This window comes from Solanum tuberosum, unplaced genomic scaffold (genome assembly GCF_000226075.1).
Source record: "Solanum tuberosum cultivar DM 1-3 516 R44 unplaced genomic scaffold, SolTub_3.0 scf00346, whole genome shotgun sequence".
NCBI lineage: Eukaryota > Viridiplantae > Streptophyta > Magnoliopsida > Solanales > Solanaceae > Solanum > Solanum tuberosum.
Window position 1 is genome coordinate 35,509 of NW_006239265.1, and position 15,568 is coordinate 51,076.

The following is a 15,568-nucleotide window of genomic DNA, read 5'->3' on the forward strand; positions in this document are numbered from 1 at the left end:
ACTCCACAAACTGAGAAGAAGTATATTCTCCTCCATTGTCAGACCTTAAAGCCTTAATACTAAGATTACATTGATTTTCTACTAAAGCTTTAAATTGTTTAAAAACATCAAAGACTTCACTCTTCAGTCTAATGAAATAAACCCAACACATTCTGGTGTAGTCATCAATAAAGAGGAGAAAGTATTTGTTACCACTCAATGATTCTGTTTTCATTGGGCCGCAAACATCCGTATGAATGAGGTGAAGTTCTGGTTAGCTCTCCATACTTGATTTTCTTGAAATGGCAATTTTGTTTGCTTTCCCTCTTGGCAAGTTTCACAAACTTGAGCATTAGAAAGAAATTCAGGCATATTTTCCACTAGCTCCTTCTTTTTCATCTCTGCGATGCTTCTCAGATTGAAGTGACCAACTTTTTGTGCTATAGGTTTGTACATGTTTGTGAAGTAATAGTGTATGCCTCCTCAGTTATTTTCTCCCAATCAACTGAAAACATTCTGTTGCTCATCTTGACATAAAATAATTCTACTCCAGAAGGGTCAGAAACAACACATTCACGATTCTTAAAATGCAGAGAATAATTATTTTCAAGCATTTGTCCAACACTCAACAAATTTTGACTCATATCAGGTGTGTACAAAACATCAGGAATAGTTTTGATACCTGATATTGTTGAGATAGACACTGTACCTCTGCCTTTGACTTCTACTGCCTCACTGTTTCCCACTTTTACTTTAGATTTTTATGTATCATCGAGGAATTTGAACATTTCAGCATCATTGCACAAGTGATGTGTGCAACCACTATCAAGAAGCCATGAATCAGAGGATTCATTGATTGAAAAGTATGAAACCGCAAAGAGTTGCTCCTCATGTGCATCTACAGCTTCTGCTACCTGTGCTTGCAAAGCACCAGAGGCCTTTGCTCTTGATTTGCAGACCTTGGATATGTGCCCCATCTGCTTACAGTTGCCCCATATAGCATCGAATCTCATCCAACAGTACTTCTCCAGATGTGTAGTTCTTTTACAATGTTTGCATAGAGGGAATTCTGCTTCACATCTCCACTATTATTTCCTCCATCATGCTTGCCCTTATTCTTTTGGTTGACCTGTTGCTTTCCTTTACCAAATATTTGTTTTTGTACAGAGAAAGATCCTTCAGTGAACTTGTCCCTTCTCATAGTCCTCCTTTGCTCTTGTGCTTGAAGATAACTCATTAGTTCACCTAATGAAAGTTTTCCCAGGTCCATGGATTCTTCAAGAGAGGAAATCTTAGATTCAAACCTCTCAGGAAGAGTCACAAGAACTTTCTCCACAATTCGTTTGTCTGTAAATTCTTCACCAAGAAGTCTAATGTTATTAACAATTAAGGAGATTCGATCAGCATACTTACTGATTGTTTCATCGTCCTGCATATTCAAGCACTCGAACTCTCTTTCAAGTTCAACACTTGCATTTGACGTGTTCTATCGCTGCCTTGATATTCTTCTTTCAACCTATCCCAAGCCTCTTTTGCTATTTTGCAAGCCATGATTCTGTAAAACACAGAATCTGCCATAGCATTCTGCATAAGCAACTTGGCTTTAGATTTCTTTGCCTTCTCTTTGTTGTTGGATTTGATTTGAGCTAAGGTAGGATTTGCTGGTAGAGCAGTAAGTGGTTTATCTTCCGTCACAGTTTCCCAAAGTTCATATGCGTCCATAAAAGCTTGCATCTTCACAGACCAAATTTGGTAATTTTCACCGGTGAAAGTGAATGGTGGATTTAAAGGTAGGTTGTTGGATGTCATTTGTGTTGTAGGTTACAACTTTTTGGTCCTGTAAGATCAACTAGAGGCTCTGATACCACTGTTAGAACAAAAATACTCAAGAAATTGATTTGAAGAATAAAAATAGAGTGAACTTATGAAATTCTAGCTATGTATTAATTTGCATAAGATCTGAATTTATACAAGAAAAAACCTAACCATTTCCTATCTAGTAGCCACTTACAAAGAAGATGTTAAAACTAAATAAGAGCATGTGCCACTAACAACCATAAAAGGGGCCACTAATAGCCATTAAAGAGGCCACTAACTTTAGAAAGTTGAGCAACTAAAGTTGACTAAGTCTAACTAGAAAATAGGAAGCACTAAACTGAAAAAAGTAAAAAACAGTAAAAATAATAAGCTGGAAAAAATGTCAATTGTCTAACAAAAAGAAAATGCATGAGATGTGGTTCTGTGTGAGTGATAAGCCTTCTTGTTTTGGCTGAAGAGAATTTGCATTGATTACGTGGCTGAATTGCTCATGCATACCCCCGTGATGCAAAAATGACAGAAGTACTTTAGAAAGCTGAGAAATTTCATTATAAAGTGACCAATAGTAAGAACATTACTGCTACAAAGTTGCTGAGTTTGATTAAGGGTACCAGATTGAATAAGGAGTGGAAGTTAAAGTGATCTTTAGTTTGTTTCGTCCACTCGATGTTGCTTACCCATGATCGATCTAAGATTGTGGATTCAAACCACATTAAGATAGTGGATGATTTAGATTTCTTCAAGAGTTATCCATGAGGGAAAGAGTATTTTGATCTAACAATGATGTATTTGAAGAACAAAATCAATTTGAAGAAGTAGAGTGAAGTGTACAATGAAAGAGGTAATGCATCGTATGCTCTGTATGGCTTCCCCTGGGCATTTCTAGTATTTGTTAACAATTATGTACTTGATTTATATTAAACTCTTATATACTTATATAGTATTTCATAGTCTATGTTTATTTATTTGTTATTTTTATTAATTTCATGTTTGGATAAATGAGGCTTTTCCTCATCTTGGTAAGTATGCCAAGAAGTCCTTGGATTCTCCTCTGCCCATTTCTCGTTTACTTAGATTGCACACGACAAAGAGAGATAATATTATCGAAGGTGATTCATTTAAGTACAAAGGTATAAATCTATTTATTATTATCTAGCAATATTTGTAAATTATTAAATGTTGTGTACTATTTATATATATATATATATTGGAGATCGTGCACCCATACCTCACACTTACTCTCCGTGAGACAAAACAAAGTTATATGGCAACATTAAAGCCATATAAGGATGAAGTGAAGGACACAGTCATTGATGCCTTAAAGGCCAATTTGAAAGGTGTCATTGTCCTCAATTCAGTAGTAGAGAACAAGGAGGATGAAATATTGGGTAATAACCATTCCAACAAATCTTGTGACAATTCTGTTTCGAGTGGACAAGACAATAAACCGAGTAATTGTAAAGATGATAGTTTGTGTGAGCGTGTTGCATCCCTTAAACAATAATTGACGGAAGTTGTTACTTTTATACGAGATGAGAAATTAAGGATAAGTTGAAAGAGAATGTAGAAGAAGGCTTGGCAGCAAGGGAAAAGGAGGCAGTGATCAAAATTCAATGGACGTGATGGGTATTGTTATGCAGCTCAATGTTGATGAGTAAGGCATTTGTGATTATTGGTTTTTTAAGACAATTGGTTTTTTAAGTGGGTTCTTAGACAATTGGTTTTTGAAATGGTTGGTTTTTGGTGGTTGATTATTGAAACAGTTGGTGTTTGAGAAAATTAGTTTTTGGTGGTTGATTATTAAGATAGTTGGTTTTGATATAATTAGTTTTTGGTGGTTGATTTTTAAGACAATCGGTTTTGACATAGTTGGTTTTTGAAGTGCCTTTTAAGAAAATTGGTTGTTGAAGTAGTTGATTTCTTGTCACAACCCAGGGGTACCCCAAAGATGTAACATGGTATATAGGACCCCGAGGAACCTCATACAAACCCTTTAGCATTCATAACATGAGAAATAGAACAATAGAAGTAAAACAACATTTCAAGTCCAATAGTTTTATACAGAAAAGCAGAAGTCTAAAACATTTTGTCTCAATAGCCATCTAATACAATAGAATTTTGCCTAGCCCATACATCATGTCCAAAACTGGTATACAAAATAAGAACTAAGAACAATCAAAATTCACCCTCAAAACATGAGGACTCACCAAAGCTTGGGAACCTTAAAATCAACCATTAGCTTATCAGGTGTGCAACCATTTTGGCACAAATTTTGAGAGGGAACCCAAATGTTCATACCTTTTATGACTACCTTATGAGGTGTACAACCATTTTGGCACCATTTGAGACTTAACTATTTGTTGTCAACCTTGTTGAAACCTCTTGAGCCAAATTATCCGTAGCTTTCCTCACCCATAAAACCCTTTTCTAAGCATTGATTTTTTTTTAATAGTCAACTTAAGCCAAACACCTAAGTTGGGGGTGTGGAAAGCAAGGAGGAAAGAAAGTCAAGCAAAAGGTGAAGAAAGAAAAGTGAGACTCAACTTTTAGGTTTGTGACAAAAAGAATGAGCCCCTCACTAAAAAAAAAAGGAGGGATAGAGAAAAATCTTAAAAATTAAAATGAAAAAAGAAAGTGTGATGAAATAAAAGGGGTATCTAACAAATATTGTGAAAAGTTAAGGTTTGAGTTCCCCAGTGAAAAGAATTAAAAGAACTTGAGAAGAGGTGAAAATGAGTACAACAATGCTTTGAAAATGTGAAGTCACTAAGCCAAATTGACCATACATTTACCCTCAACCCCGTTACAAGCCTAAAATATCCCATGTGATCTTGCATAAACTAGGTTGTCTGATGATTGGAAAATATGGACAAACCTATGGGACGAAGCTTACATGTATTTTTCTTTTAGAGAGTGAGAGTTGTATTGATTCCTAACTTTTTTTTATTGATATGCTTTATAAGATTACATAATCACTTTTTATGTGAGTCCACTTAAATGCTTTTGTTGAAGCATGATTTTGCATTATTGGAGAGCATGAGTGAGCTTGATCTTGTATTGATGCCGATTAGTCATCATTTAATGTTTATTGAGCATGATTGAGTCATTGCATACGCTCATTTGTAGTCTTGTCGTGACACTTGCATGTTAACCCTCATTGGGAACTATAGTAGACACACTTGTAGAACTAATTGTGTTCTTGATTTACTTGAGGACAAGAAAAATTTTAAGTTGGGGTTGTTGATGAGTTGTAGATTTACACTCATTTGAGGACTTTTAAGTTCAACAATTACTATTATCAATGCCTATTGATGTCCTATTCTAAAGATATTTTGATATTTTACGGTTAATGGAAGCTAAAGGACAAGGTAGGGATGAACAGATAAAAAAGAGGCCAAAAGCATTTGAAGAGTAGAAATTCCTAGTTGGGGTTGCCTAACAAAAAGGGCGGATCGCCCAAAGGGCCTGACCTCACCCAAGTTAATAGTGTTAAAAGTTGAAAAGACTCAAGGAAGGTTGGTGGACTAAAGACATTAATGGTGATTTGCGAAAGTGAATGGGAGAAATAGGAATTCATTGCCGAAAGTGAAAAATTTCTGAGTGTAAATAAAAGTTGCAAAGGCAAACAAGGTGGTGATTGGGGATCCACCGAATGTGAAGGGCTGACTCGATTGAGTTCACTAACTAAGGTTCAGACCCTTGAAACCTAAATCAAAAGAAGGCGAGCTCAAGATCAAATGAAAATCCGTTGTATGAGTAAAGCGAGCCCGACTAATGTCACCAATAAGTCACGGGTGCAATCTTGGGCAAATTTTGGGCAAACTATAAATAGTAAGAAAGAGAGAGAAAATGGATTCATAGTTTGTATAATATTTTTGTATGAGATTTTGGAGAATTAGTTTTCTAACCTTTGAAGAAACATTCTTAGTTTTTGGGTTTTAAAATACACCCTTGAATGGGTAATTGAGAGTTGAAATCGAAGTTGTTGATTCATCCATGGTTGCTATCATGATGTGTGGCTAAAATCCCAACTCTAGGGGTGCAATTATGTGGTTGGGTGTTGATTTAATGTAGTGAATATTGTGTTTTTCTCTATTTTATTGCTATACATTCATTACTTTGAGCAATTAGCATGACGTTAATTCATGGGTTAAGGTTGCAAACTTAATCATATTATTGATGCTCGAAATAGATCATTTGAATGAATAATTAGTTCAATGCGTACAATTTAAGTTTGATTTATATGGCTTGTTCGACAGAGAGTTTATGGTTCATCTTTAATTGCATAAATCTACTCGAAAGAAAGATTTATGTAAGGTAATAGGTTGATTTGTAATTCACATAGATGAGATCGAAAAGTGGTTCTATGATATGGTTCTATGAGATCAAAAGAAAGTTAGTGTTATTGAAGATTACCCAGCCTATCAATGGTTATATAGCACTATTGAGAAACACAAATACCACTACAACAAATTCAGTTATCAATGACGAAACATTTTGTCACTTAAAACACATATTTCGTCTCAAAAAATCTTTTATGATGAAGAAAATATCGTCACTTGTTCATCCCTAAATCTTGAGTCACTAAAGGTATATAGTTACAATTTAGTGTTTCGTCACCAAATAAAGTTGTATTAACTACAAAATTTATTTTTTGTCACGAAATGCATAGTATTTATGAATAACTCATTCGTCAAAAAAAGTATAAAAATTTGTAGTTAATAGTGTATTTTTGTCACTAAAAAGGTTATTAATATCGACAAAAGTAACTTGTCACTAAATCATTACTTTAATTAGTGGCACCATCAATTGTCTCTAAAGTTATATGTGTTTCGTAGTCAAACAAAAGTAGTTCTTCACTAAAGACGTTCTTTTATATACGAAAAGATATTTTGTCCCCAAATGTATAAAATAGTGACGATTTTGTGACTTATAATTTTGTAGTTAAAATCTATCATGTTGTCACCAAAACAAATAATTTACTGACACAATAAAATTGTCACTAAAAATTATCATAATTAGTTACAATTACAATTATGATAAAATACAAATATAATTTGTGGTTAAAAATAGATTTTATTGTTAATCAAAAGACAATTCTAATACAAATGTTCTGTCACAATTGTAGTCAATTTATTACAAAGATGTGAGTATGTTAAACAATATGATACAATGTAATTTAACCACTATGTCTTTCTCCTATTTTATGAGCTTCACTTGTTTTGATCGAATCAGAACTTTGAGATGTTATTCCCAACTTTATAGATTTGTTGATGAAACTGCATTTACACACCTCCCTTTACCAATTGCATGTCTCATATAATTTTTTCCATAGACTACTTCATTTCGCAAGACCTTTCTTTCTTTCCATGAGCTTTCTTGGTTTCAATAGAATCTGCATCTTAAAAAAGAAAAAAAATAATTCAGAATACCATCATAAATGCGAAAAACGTTTAATACACAAATATTTTTTTCTTGAACTGTATTCAATTATATCCCATATATGCTTGTGCCTCAACTTTAATTAATTTATGAAAAGATTTTATATTCAGTAAAGAAAAAAGAACATGTAAATTACCCAGGCTAACTAGATCCTGCACTCCAAGTTCTGCAATAGTGGCCTGGAGTTTTTTTTTTTTGATGACAAGGGAAACCCGCAGCCGCTACCCTTTGGGTGCGCACAGGGTAAACCCCCGCTCCTATGCAATAGCTCGCAAACCACATAGGAGAGGTAACCCGCACTAGGCAAGCCTGGTGCGACGAGCTCGACCCAGAAGGCAAACCCCTTGCTTTCGCTCGCAAGGGGTTTTTGGTCAATATTTTTTCAAGAACATCAAATATCACCTAGCAACAACAACATACCTAGTGAAACCCATTGACTGAGGTCTAGAGAGGGTAGAGTGTACACAAATTTTACCAATACCTCGTGGAGGTAGAGAGTCTATTTTCGAAAGACCCTAGGCTCAAGTGCATCAAATTCAAGTAAAAATAGAGGAAGAAAAATGAAGCAAACATAACACTTAATAAGAAAAAATAGTGTAGATTCAATAAAGCATCAGCTCATATATAAAAAAAACATTGTGCCGAATATTTGCATAGTTAGTAGATATAGCTATTTACAGTGTAAAGTGCAAGTTATGATATCAATCAACTATGTCTTACTCGCAAATTAGTTGGGGTTATCATACAAATTCCCCAACTCTACAATAATACCCAAATGCAATAAACAAAACTTGCAACGATATCATTAAAGGGAAGCACAATGAGCCAAACTCAAATATTAGTTGGGGAAAGTACTTCACTAGTAAAAGAAATTAATTTGGCTGTCAAGAGTTACTAAACAACACTCACTTAATGACATAATGTAATATATGCCCCCCTATTAATTGAAACAAGAAAAAACAAAGGAAAAAATAAGATATTAGAAGAAGAAAGGTGAGATGAAATAGAACGCGAATAATGTCTACTAGAAGCCCCAAAAGGGTTTTCGCAAATTACTCTCTCATAGTCATATGTTCTGACATGGACTAGAACAACATAAAGAATTTTAGAACCTTCGGAGGCACACTGGAAAGAACATATACTGCCAACAAGTATAAGATCAATTTGGAAAAACAAATATCATGCACTAGTAGAACACTTGTCCATTCTCCATATTCTAAATAACATGTTTATGGAGGTAACATTTTCAGCCATTATTAAATCCAAATTTCAGAATTTGGAAAAAGAACTCTTTCCTTCCAACGTTGCACTACTACAACTTCTTGCCATGAGTAAATTAGTTATTACTTTCTCTGTCCCCAAATACTTGTCACATTTTTCTTTTGAGAGTCAAACTATATGAACTTTGACCAACATTTTAATGTGAACTCTTTCACCATATTAATATGAAAACAATTACAACTTGTAGTACTTCCTATATAGTTTTTCAATATCTAAATTTTTATTTTAAAAAAATTTAATCCAATTTAATACTATTTTGGGACAGAGAGAGCATTTAACAACTGATGATATTAAAATGTCATAAGAGAATTTCTTTAGGAGGGTCTTTCAATGCTCTATCCTTTTTTTCTGGTCAAGAAACCATGTAACATATACTTTCTTGAGAGAGAAAAACAGAGGAGCACTAATTGGGACCAAATCTATGATATAGAAGCTAACCTCCAATGTCAGCAGCTAAGAGAAGACCATCTTGAATCTTAAGTACCTTAGAATAGGTTATCACTCCAGTAATGTGTATTAACAATAAACTACTTATAAGACAAAAAAATGTGTTTTTAATTGCAGTACAATGAGCAAAGCCCTAATCAACATTCTTAATAAGAATTGTGGTAGTCTGGTAGTCCAAAAATAAGGATGACAATAAGATTGAATAAAAAGCTCCAAGTTCCTCGCTGACACTAGATTCTTAATATGTATTTGGGTTAAAACATACCATTCTAAGGATATCCCTTCACCGGCCCTCATAAGGTAGCAAGAATAATTCCTCAAGACTGCTGGCTGTTTGAGAAAATAGAGTAGATGCCAAACACAATACAATGCTCCACACAAATTACAAAACATTGAAATTTACACATATATATATATAAAGATAAGTACAAAGTAAATCAAATAGGCCAAAAATTCCCACCTCATGGAAACACCTTTTTGATACTTCATTTCACTTTCAAATACTCATTATTCCTTTTTTTTTCATCTATCTCTTATAATAAATTTATTCCATTACTTACTCTTTCAAATTGTAACTGTTTATCCAACAAATTTCACTCTATTGGCTCTAAACAAAAAATATTTTATTGCCCAGGAGCCTAACATCAAGGGCAAAATATAACTTTTCATTCATATGGAGATGGGGTGGAGAACAAGATTTCAAACAAACATCCAATCAAATAGGTAGCAGGCAAAAGTCAATCCTGATGCCTAAGTTGTCAATATTGCCCATGAATTGATTAAATTGAAGAATGATCTTTAATTGTTAGCTTGATTTTTGGTGTAACTTGTGATGATTATGTACTCACACATATGATTAGATGTTTCAGGAACTCTCGATGAAATTGGAGTTGGAGCGAAGAAAGAAGGAGAAAAAATGAGCAAGAAAACGACTAAGGAAAAATCAGCAGTGTTGGGCGCGCTGAGAGGCATGACGCGCCAGAGAATGCCAGACTGGGGCATGTTTAGGGTGCGACGCGCCAGAGGATGCCGGACTGGGACATGTTTTGGGTGCGCTGCAGGACGCGACGCGCCAGGACTTCAAGTGTAACGACCCCTTTCGAAAGGATACGACCACCTAAGCAAGAAAACTACTTAAATACTTGCGACAATTAAAAGAGACTTACTATGGCCATATTGATTGTAGTCTAATAGAGGGATTAGGTTCATAAAGGAAAAAATTTTAGATAAGGATGTGCATCTTGTACATTTAAACATTCATGTGATGTCAAAATTGATATGGCACGGTGTTTCAACTTATGACGGAAAAACCGTCCCAAAAATAATTTAAGCAAATAGCCGATGAGCTTTTCATGCATATATTATCTTCACACTTAAGGATGAAATAATATGAATATTACCCATTTCGAAGTACCGAAATTAGCCCGTTCATGCTTCACACAAATATTCAAAGCAAATATTAAATTTAGTATATTGCAATACTTGGGCTTACACACCCCAAAAGAACAAAACATATTGCCATACTTAATTTACAACCCATGGTGACATGATCACATTAGTCATCGAAATTTCATGTAAATATACAACAAAAAGATCATGTACAAGTCCCAAGGTTTATACAAAATATAGATGCCTAAATGCAAATGTGATCTTCCTTAAAGCTCTCAAAATTTCCATCTTCAAAGGCCTTCTTCACGCCTCCTCTCGACCATTCCCTACGATAGAAACAACTATCGCTAAGCATATAGCTTAGTGGTGTAAAACTGTAGTTTCGGAGCCATCCAATTCACAAGCAAACTTTCTCAAGTCATGGGCAACATACTCGAACATAATAAATAAATCAAGTAAATAATATATCAAGAGTATCAAATTCGATATTTAGAGGTCCAAATGTCAAGAACGCTCATAGCATCATTTTCCAAGAGATTCAATAACAAGGCTCGCCCAATATGTACATCATGTCTTCACACCAAGCACAAGCAAGTATCAAGAAGGGTCGACGCCCTGTATCAAGAAGGGTCAAAGCCCAATAATCAAGAGAACCAAGAACCATATTAAAAATGGCTTTCTAATTCGTACTTAAAATGGACAACTTCCATACTTAAGACGAACTAAAAATCCAAAGTCAAGATGGCAATTGATCCGAATCAAGAGGCATGCCAAGAGTGACAAAGTCACATCCACAAGAAGGACAAGGTCCAAACAAGAGTGCTAGGTGATCAAACAATCCATACAAGTGGGCGAGTTACACAAGTGTCGTTAACGTCTCAAAGGATACCAACACAACAATGCAAAGTGACAAGAGGTAACCAAATCTACCAATATGAACCTTCAAATATACCAGCAGTTCAAATAGTGCAGGTACAAGTTTATACACAAACCTCCGTGCGTTAGCCAAGAAACAGCCCAACCAATGTATCAAGGTCCTCAACTTGTTCACGAGTATATACAACCTTTAAAATACAATTAAAACACATTCTTTAATCCCTATAAGCTCCATAATATTGATGTAAAATAGTATCATCATCACAAGTAAAATTAGCCTGCACAAACACAACAATACTCCCAAAACAGTGATTCTGGCCAGCCTAGTCCCTCATGTCGCAACTTAGATTTGAAATGGAAAACAGAAAAACTAGACTTTATAGGCTTCATGAAATATGTAGATACATATCTTAGGGTTGCAAACCAACAAGAATCACCGCAAAAGGTATTTTGTACAACAAGATATAGTCAAAACACTAACAGCTGTTCATACCGAATTTGAAATTCCAAAATCTGGACAGAACTTGTCCTATCTTGCGTCTCATATTTCGAGTCTATAACAGCTGAATCAGAGTTCGACATAAACATAGGAGTTGTAGCTCTATGAATTAGCTTTCCAAATCATATTTACTCACTGTAAACTAAGTTCTAGAGCGAGAGATATGCATAAAATACCAAACACTAGCCAGCTCAGAGGCAGAATTCGTCACTTACCAAACAAAAGGTGTTTTCCCGAATTCCAGCCAAAAAGGGCCAAGTTTTCCCTTGTGATCTTGAAGAACAACCTGTTAAGCTAAGGTTCTAATGCTCTTAGACTTGGAAGAAACGAATTACCTCAAGGAAGTGTGAAATATATAGTCAACAAGTGATGTTTATCACTTTGGGCAGCTGTCCTTCCAAGGTGCTGCCCAAAAATTTGTGTGCTGCCCAAATGTATACATATACACCTATATATATATCCCTCATCTCCTTTTAAAGTTAAAAAATAATTCTAATTAGATTATTACCTAAAACCCCATCACAAATCCTTAAATTACGATAAGAATTTATGCTAAGCAAGTTGGCAATTTTCACAACACTTCAAGTTCCCAAAACGAGACTAAAACATATTCTAGTAATTAAGCAATGGTAAATCGACATTCGACTCTTGGTTAGTATTTAGGGGTGTTACATCAAGAATGCAGGCGCCTCTGTGGCGCGATGGCAGGCGCAACACACCAAGGAAATGCCGACTTTTCCATCTAAAAAATCATTAAATAGGATTCCTAATTGTAGTGGGATTTGACTCCAACTTTTCTAACTTTTATAAATAGACTCTTAGGGCTCCATTGTGAGGGTCGACTTTTTGATTTAGTGTGCAAGAGCAAGAATTCAAGTTTGTACTAGGTTTTGAATCCGTTAACTCTTCTATTTTCCAGAAATTGCATGAACTATTGTATTTTCTTATTATCTAATAGCATGAGTATCTAAACGCCCTAGTTCTGGAGCTGCAACTACGAATTGATTGTTGCTTATTTGAGGTTGTTGAATTAATTTTACGTTGTCAATACAAGTTACTTCTATATTCTTGTTTTAGTATTTTATGCTTGCGCACCATAAGATAAATATATTGTCTAATCTTAAAATAGGGAGAGGAGAGGTTAGATAGACCAGAGCATATAGAAAGCTCGGTCCACCCATTAAATTGAAGTGATTAGTGTTCAAAAGTGATGCCCAGACGAACACCTTGCTTGGTTACGAAATAAGATGAAATATAAATGCTCGCCAGTGAGTCTATTTATCCCCGCTCAAAGATGTAGTTAGATAGCTAACTGGGGTAGGCGACGAGAGGCATATAACCTGGATCATATCATCAACCCTATAAATCAGTAACTTGACAACTGAAATTTGTTCTAAGCCAATAATATGGTGCATGATATTCTTTATATGTTGCAACCCTGGAATTGCTTTTATCTTGCTTGAAACATTATATCAAAGTCGTTCACAATTAGTTATTTTCAATTAGTGCATAATTATTAGTAGATAAACAATATATCATCAACTCTTGGAAAGGTTACTTTTTACTTTTAGTTGTAGAATTAGGTGAATATAAGTTGATCATAAGTCCCTTGGGAACGATAACTCATTTCTTTAAGAATCTACTTTACATGCGCGACCACATACACTTGCGTGTATATTGGGGAGCAACAAGTTTTTTGGCACTTATTGATATGGATGATTGGGATAAATCGTGGTTGGTTGATGAATGTACTTTATGTGATATATGTGGTCGTCAATATATTCATTGGAATGGTTGTCCTAAATCTTATTCCCTTCCCCTGAACCCCTATTATGATTCTTCTATTATTTGTGATGTTGGTAGGGGCGATGAAGTGGAGAATGCAAAACAAGAGGCGCACAATGTGAATTCACTTATGGAATGTACGGACATGCTGGACAAAGTTAATTCAAAAATCGTTGAACAAATGTTTGAATAGGTGAAAGAGGTAGTAAAAAGCTCCAATGTTAAGGTACCCGTTCCTCAAAAGAAATTACCACCTCCATTTCCACAAATGCTGAAAAAGTAGAATAAAGATGAATGCTTCGGTAAGTATCTCTCTCTCCTTAAACAGGTTCACATTAATCTACCTTTGGTTGACATTTTGCAGGGTATCCCGAAGTATGCTAAATAGGTGAAAGACATTGTGGCGAGCAAGAGGAGGCTCACTGAATATGAAACTGTAGCACTTACTGAGGAGTGCAGCTCAAGGATCCAAAACAAACTGCCCAAAAAGTTAAAAGATCCGGGTAGTTTTACTGTGCAGATTACAATTGAGCAAAGTGTTCATGCCTGGGGGTTGTGTGATTTGGGGGCAAGTATAAATTTGATGCCCTTATCTTTTTATCAAAGCTTGGGTTAGGTAGTCCAAAACGAACCACTGTTATTCTCGAACTCGCTGATAGATCCATTGCTAGGCCAGAGGGGGTGGTAGAAGGTGTGTTAGTGCAAGTAGGTTCATTGATTTTTTCCGGTAGATTTTGTGGTCTTAGACTTTGAAACCGATTCTGAAGTTCCATTCATTTTGGGACGACCTTTCTTGGCCATGGGTCGGGCATTGATTGATGTAGCAGTTGGTCAACAAACTATGAGGGCACATGATAAGGTTGAAGTAACTGATGTTTACCGTGCTTTAAAATTACCTTCTATTTATGAAGAGTTGTCTGATATTACTGTGGTTGATCGCATAGTAGAATCACAAGTAGTTGTGCCCGAAGATCCTTTAGAAAGAGTGTTAGCGGGTCATGAGATAGAGAGAGACACTGAAGCTCAAGAGATTGAATCATGCTTAAATCTAGCACTAGTAGACACTTGTAGGAATCAAGTGGAGTCACTAGATCACGAGTTGGGGACCCCACCAAAGCTATCAATAGAAGAAGCCCCTACGTTGGAACGAAAAACTGTGCCGGCACACCTAAGGTATGCTTATTTGGGTACTAATGAAACTTTATATGTTATACTTTCTGCAGAACTGTCTGACTTACAGGTAGATGCGACATTGAGGATCTTAAAGCGGAGGCGAAACCAATTGGATGGGAGATGGTTGATATTCATGGGATTAGTCCGGCGTTATGCATGCATAAAATTTACATGGAAGAGGATCACAAACCCAAAGCACAACATCAACGTTGATTGAATCATGTGATGAAAGAAGTGGTAAGAAAGGAAGTAATAAAGTGGCTAGATACTAGAATTGTGTACCCAATCTCTGATAGTAAGTGGGTAAGTTTGGTACAATGTGTTCCCAAGAAGGGAGGTATGACAGTGGTAAGGAACGAAAAGAATGAGTTGATTCCTACTAGAACAGTGACCGGGTGGAGAATCTTCATGGATTACCGAAAACTAAATGATGCTACCCGGAAAGATCACTACCCCATTCCCTTAATTGATCAAATGCTTGACCGACTAGTAAGGCATGAGTACTATTGTTTTTTAGATGGATATTCCGATTACAACCAGATCTTGATTGTACCTGAGGATCAGGACAAGACCACGTTCACTTGTCCTTAGGGCACATATGCTTTCAAGCGCATTTCATTCGGACTTTGCAATGCACTGGTGACTTTTCAAAGGTGTATGATGGCCATTTTTCATGATATGGTGGAAGATTTTGTTGAGGTGTTCATGAATGATTTTTCCATCTTTGGGAAGTCTTTTGAGGTATGTCTCCGAAGTCTTGATAAAGTACTTGCTAGATGTGAAGACACTAACTTAGTTCTAAACTGGGAAAAGTGTCATTTTTTTGTAAAAGTTCCACACTACTGCGGAACTGGTAGTTGGGGAAGTCATAGAAGTAGT

At 35.5% G+C, this 15,568-nt stretch overlaps 1 protein-coding gene and 1 long non-coding RNA gene across 2 annotated transcripts; both read right to left on the minus strand.

Moving 5' to 3' along the window:
• Window positions 1–740: 740 nt before the first annotated feature.
• On the minus strand, window positions 741–1,788 carry LOC107063355 (uncharacterized). Its single transcript, XM_015315142.1, has 3 exons — window positions 1,450–1,788; window positions 1,028–1,408; window positions 741–956 (listed from the first exon to the last, which is right to left on the minus strand). Exons 1-3 carry the CDS (start codon window positions 1,786–1,788, stop codon window positions 741–743), a joined length of 936 nt encoding a protein of 311 aa, XP_015170628.1.
• Window positions 1,789–10,558: 8,770 nt separating this feature from the next.
• LOC107063354 (uncharacterized) lies at window positions 10,559–12,132 on the minus strand. Its single transcript, XR_001475238.1, has 3 exons — window positions 11,947–12,132; window positions 11,349–11,420; window positions 10,559–10,682 (listed from the first exon to the last, which is right to left on the minus strand). It is a non-coding gene; the product is annotated as an uncharacterized lncRNA (long non-coding RNA).
• Window positions 12,133–15,568: the final 3,436 nt, after the last annotated feature.

Excerpts from the sequence above, each read along its gene's own strand:
- LOC107063355 (XM_015315142.1), bottom strand. The coding sequence starts at position 1,788 with ATGACATCCAACAACCTACCTTTAAATCCACCATTCACTTTCACCGGT. Across the intron at positions 1,409-1,449 it reads ATAGAACACGTCAAATGCAA|GACGATGAAACAATCAGTAA; the intron begins GTGTTGAACTTG and ends TTGAATATGCAG. Across the intron at positions 957-1,027 it reads ATTCCCTCTATGCAAACATT|ATGGGGCACATATCCAAGGT; the intron begins GTAAAAGAACTA and ends AACTGTAAGCAG.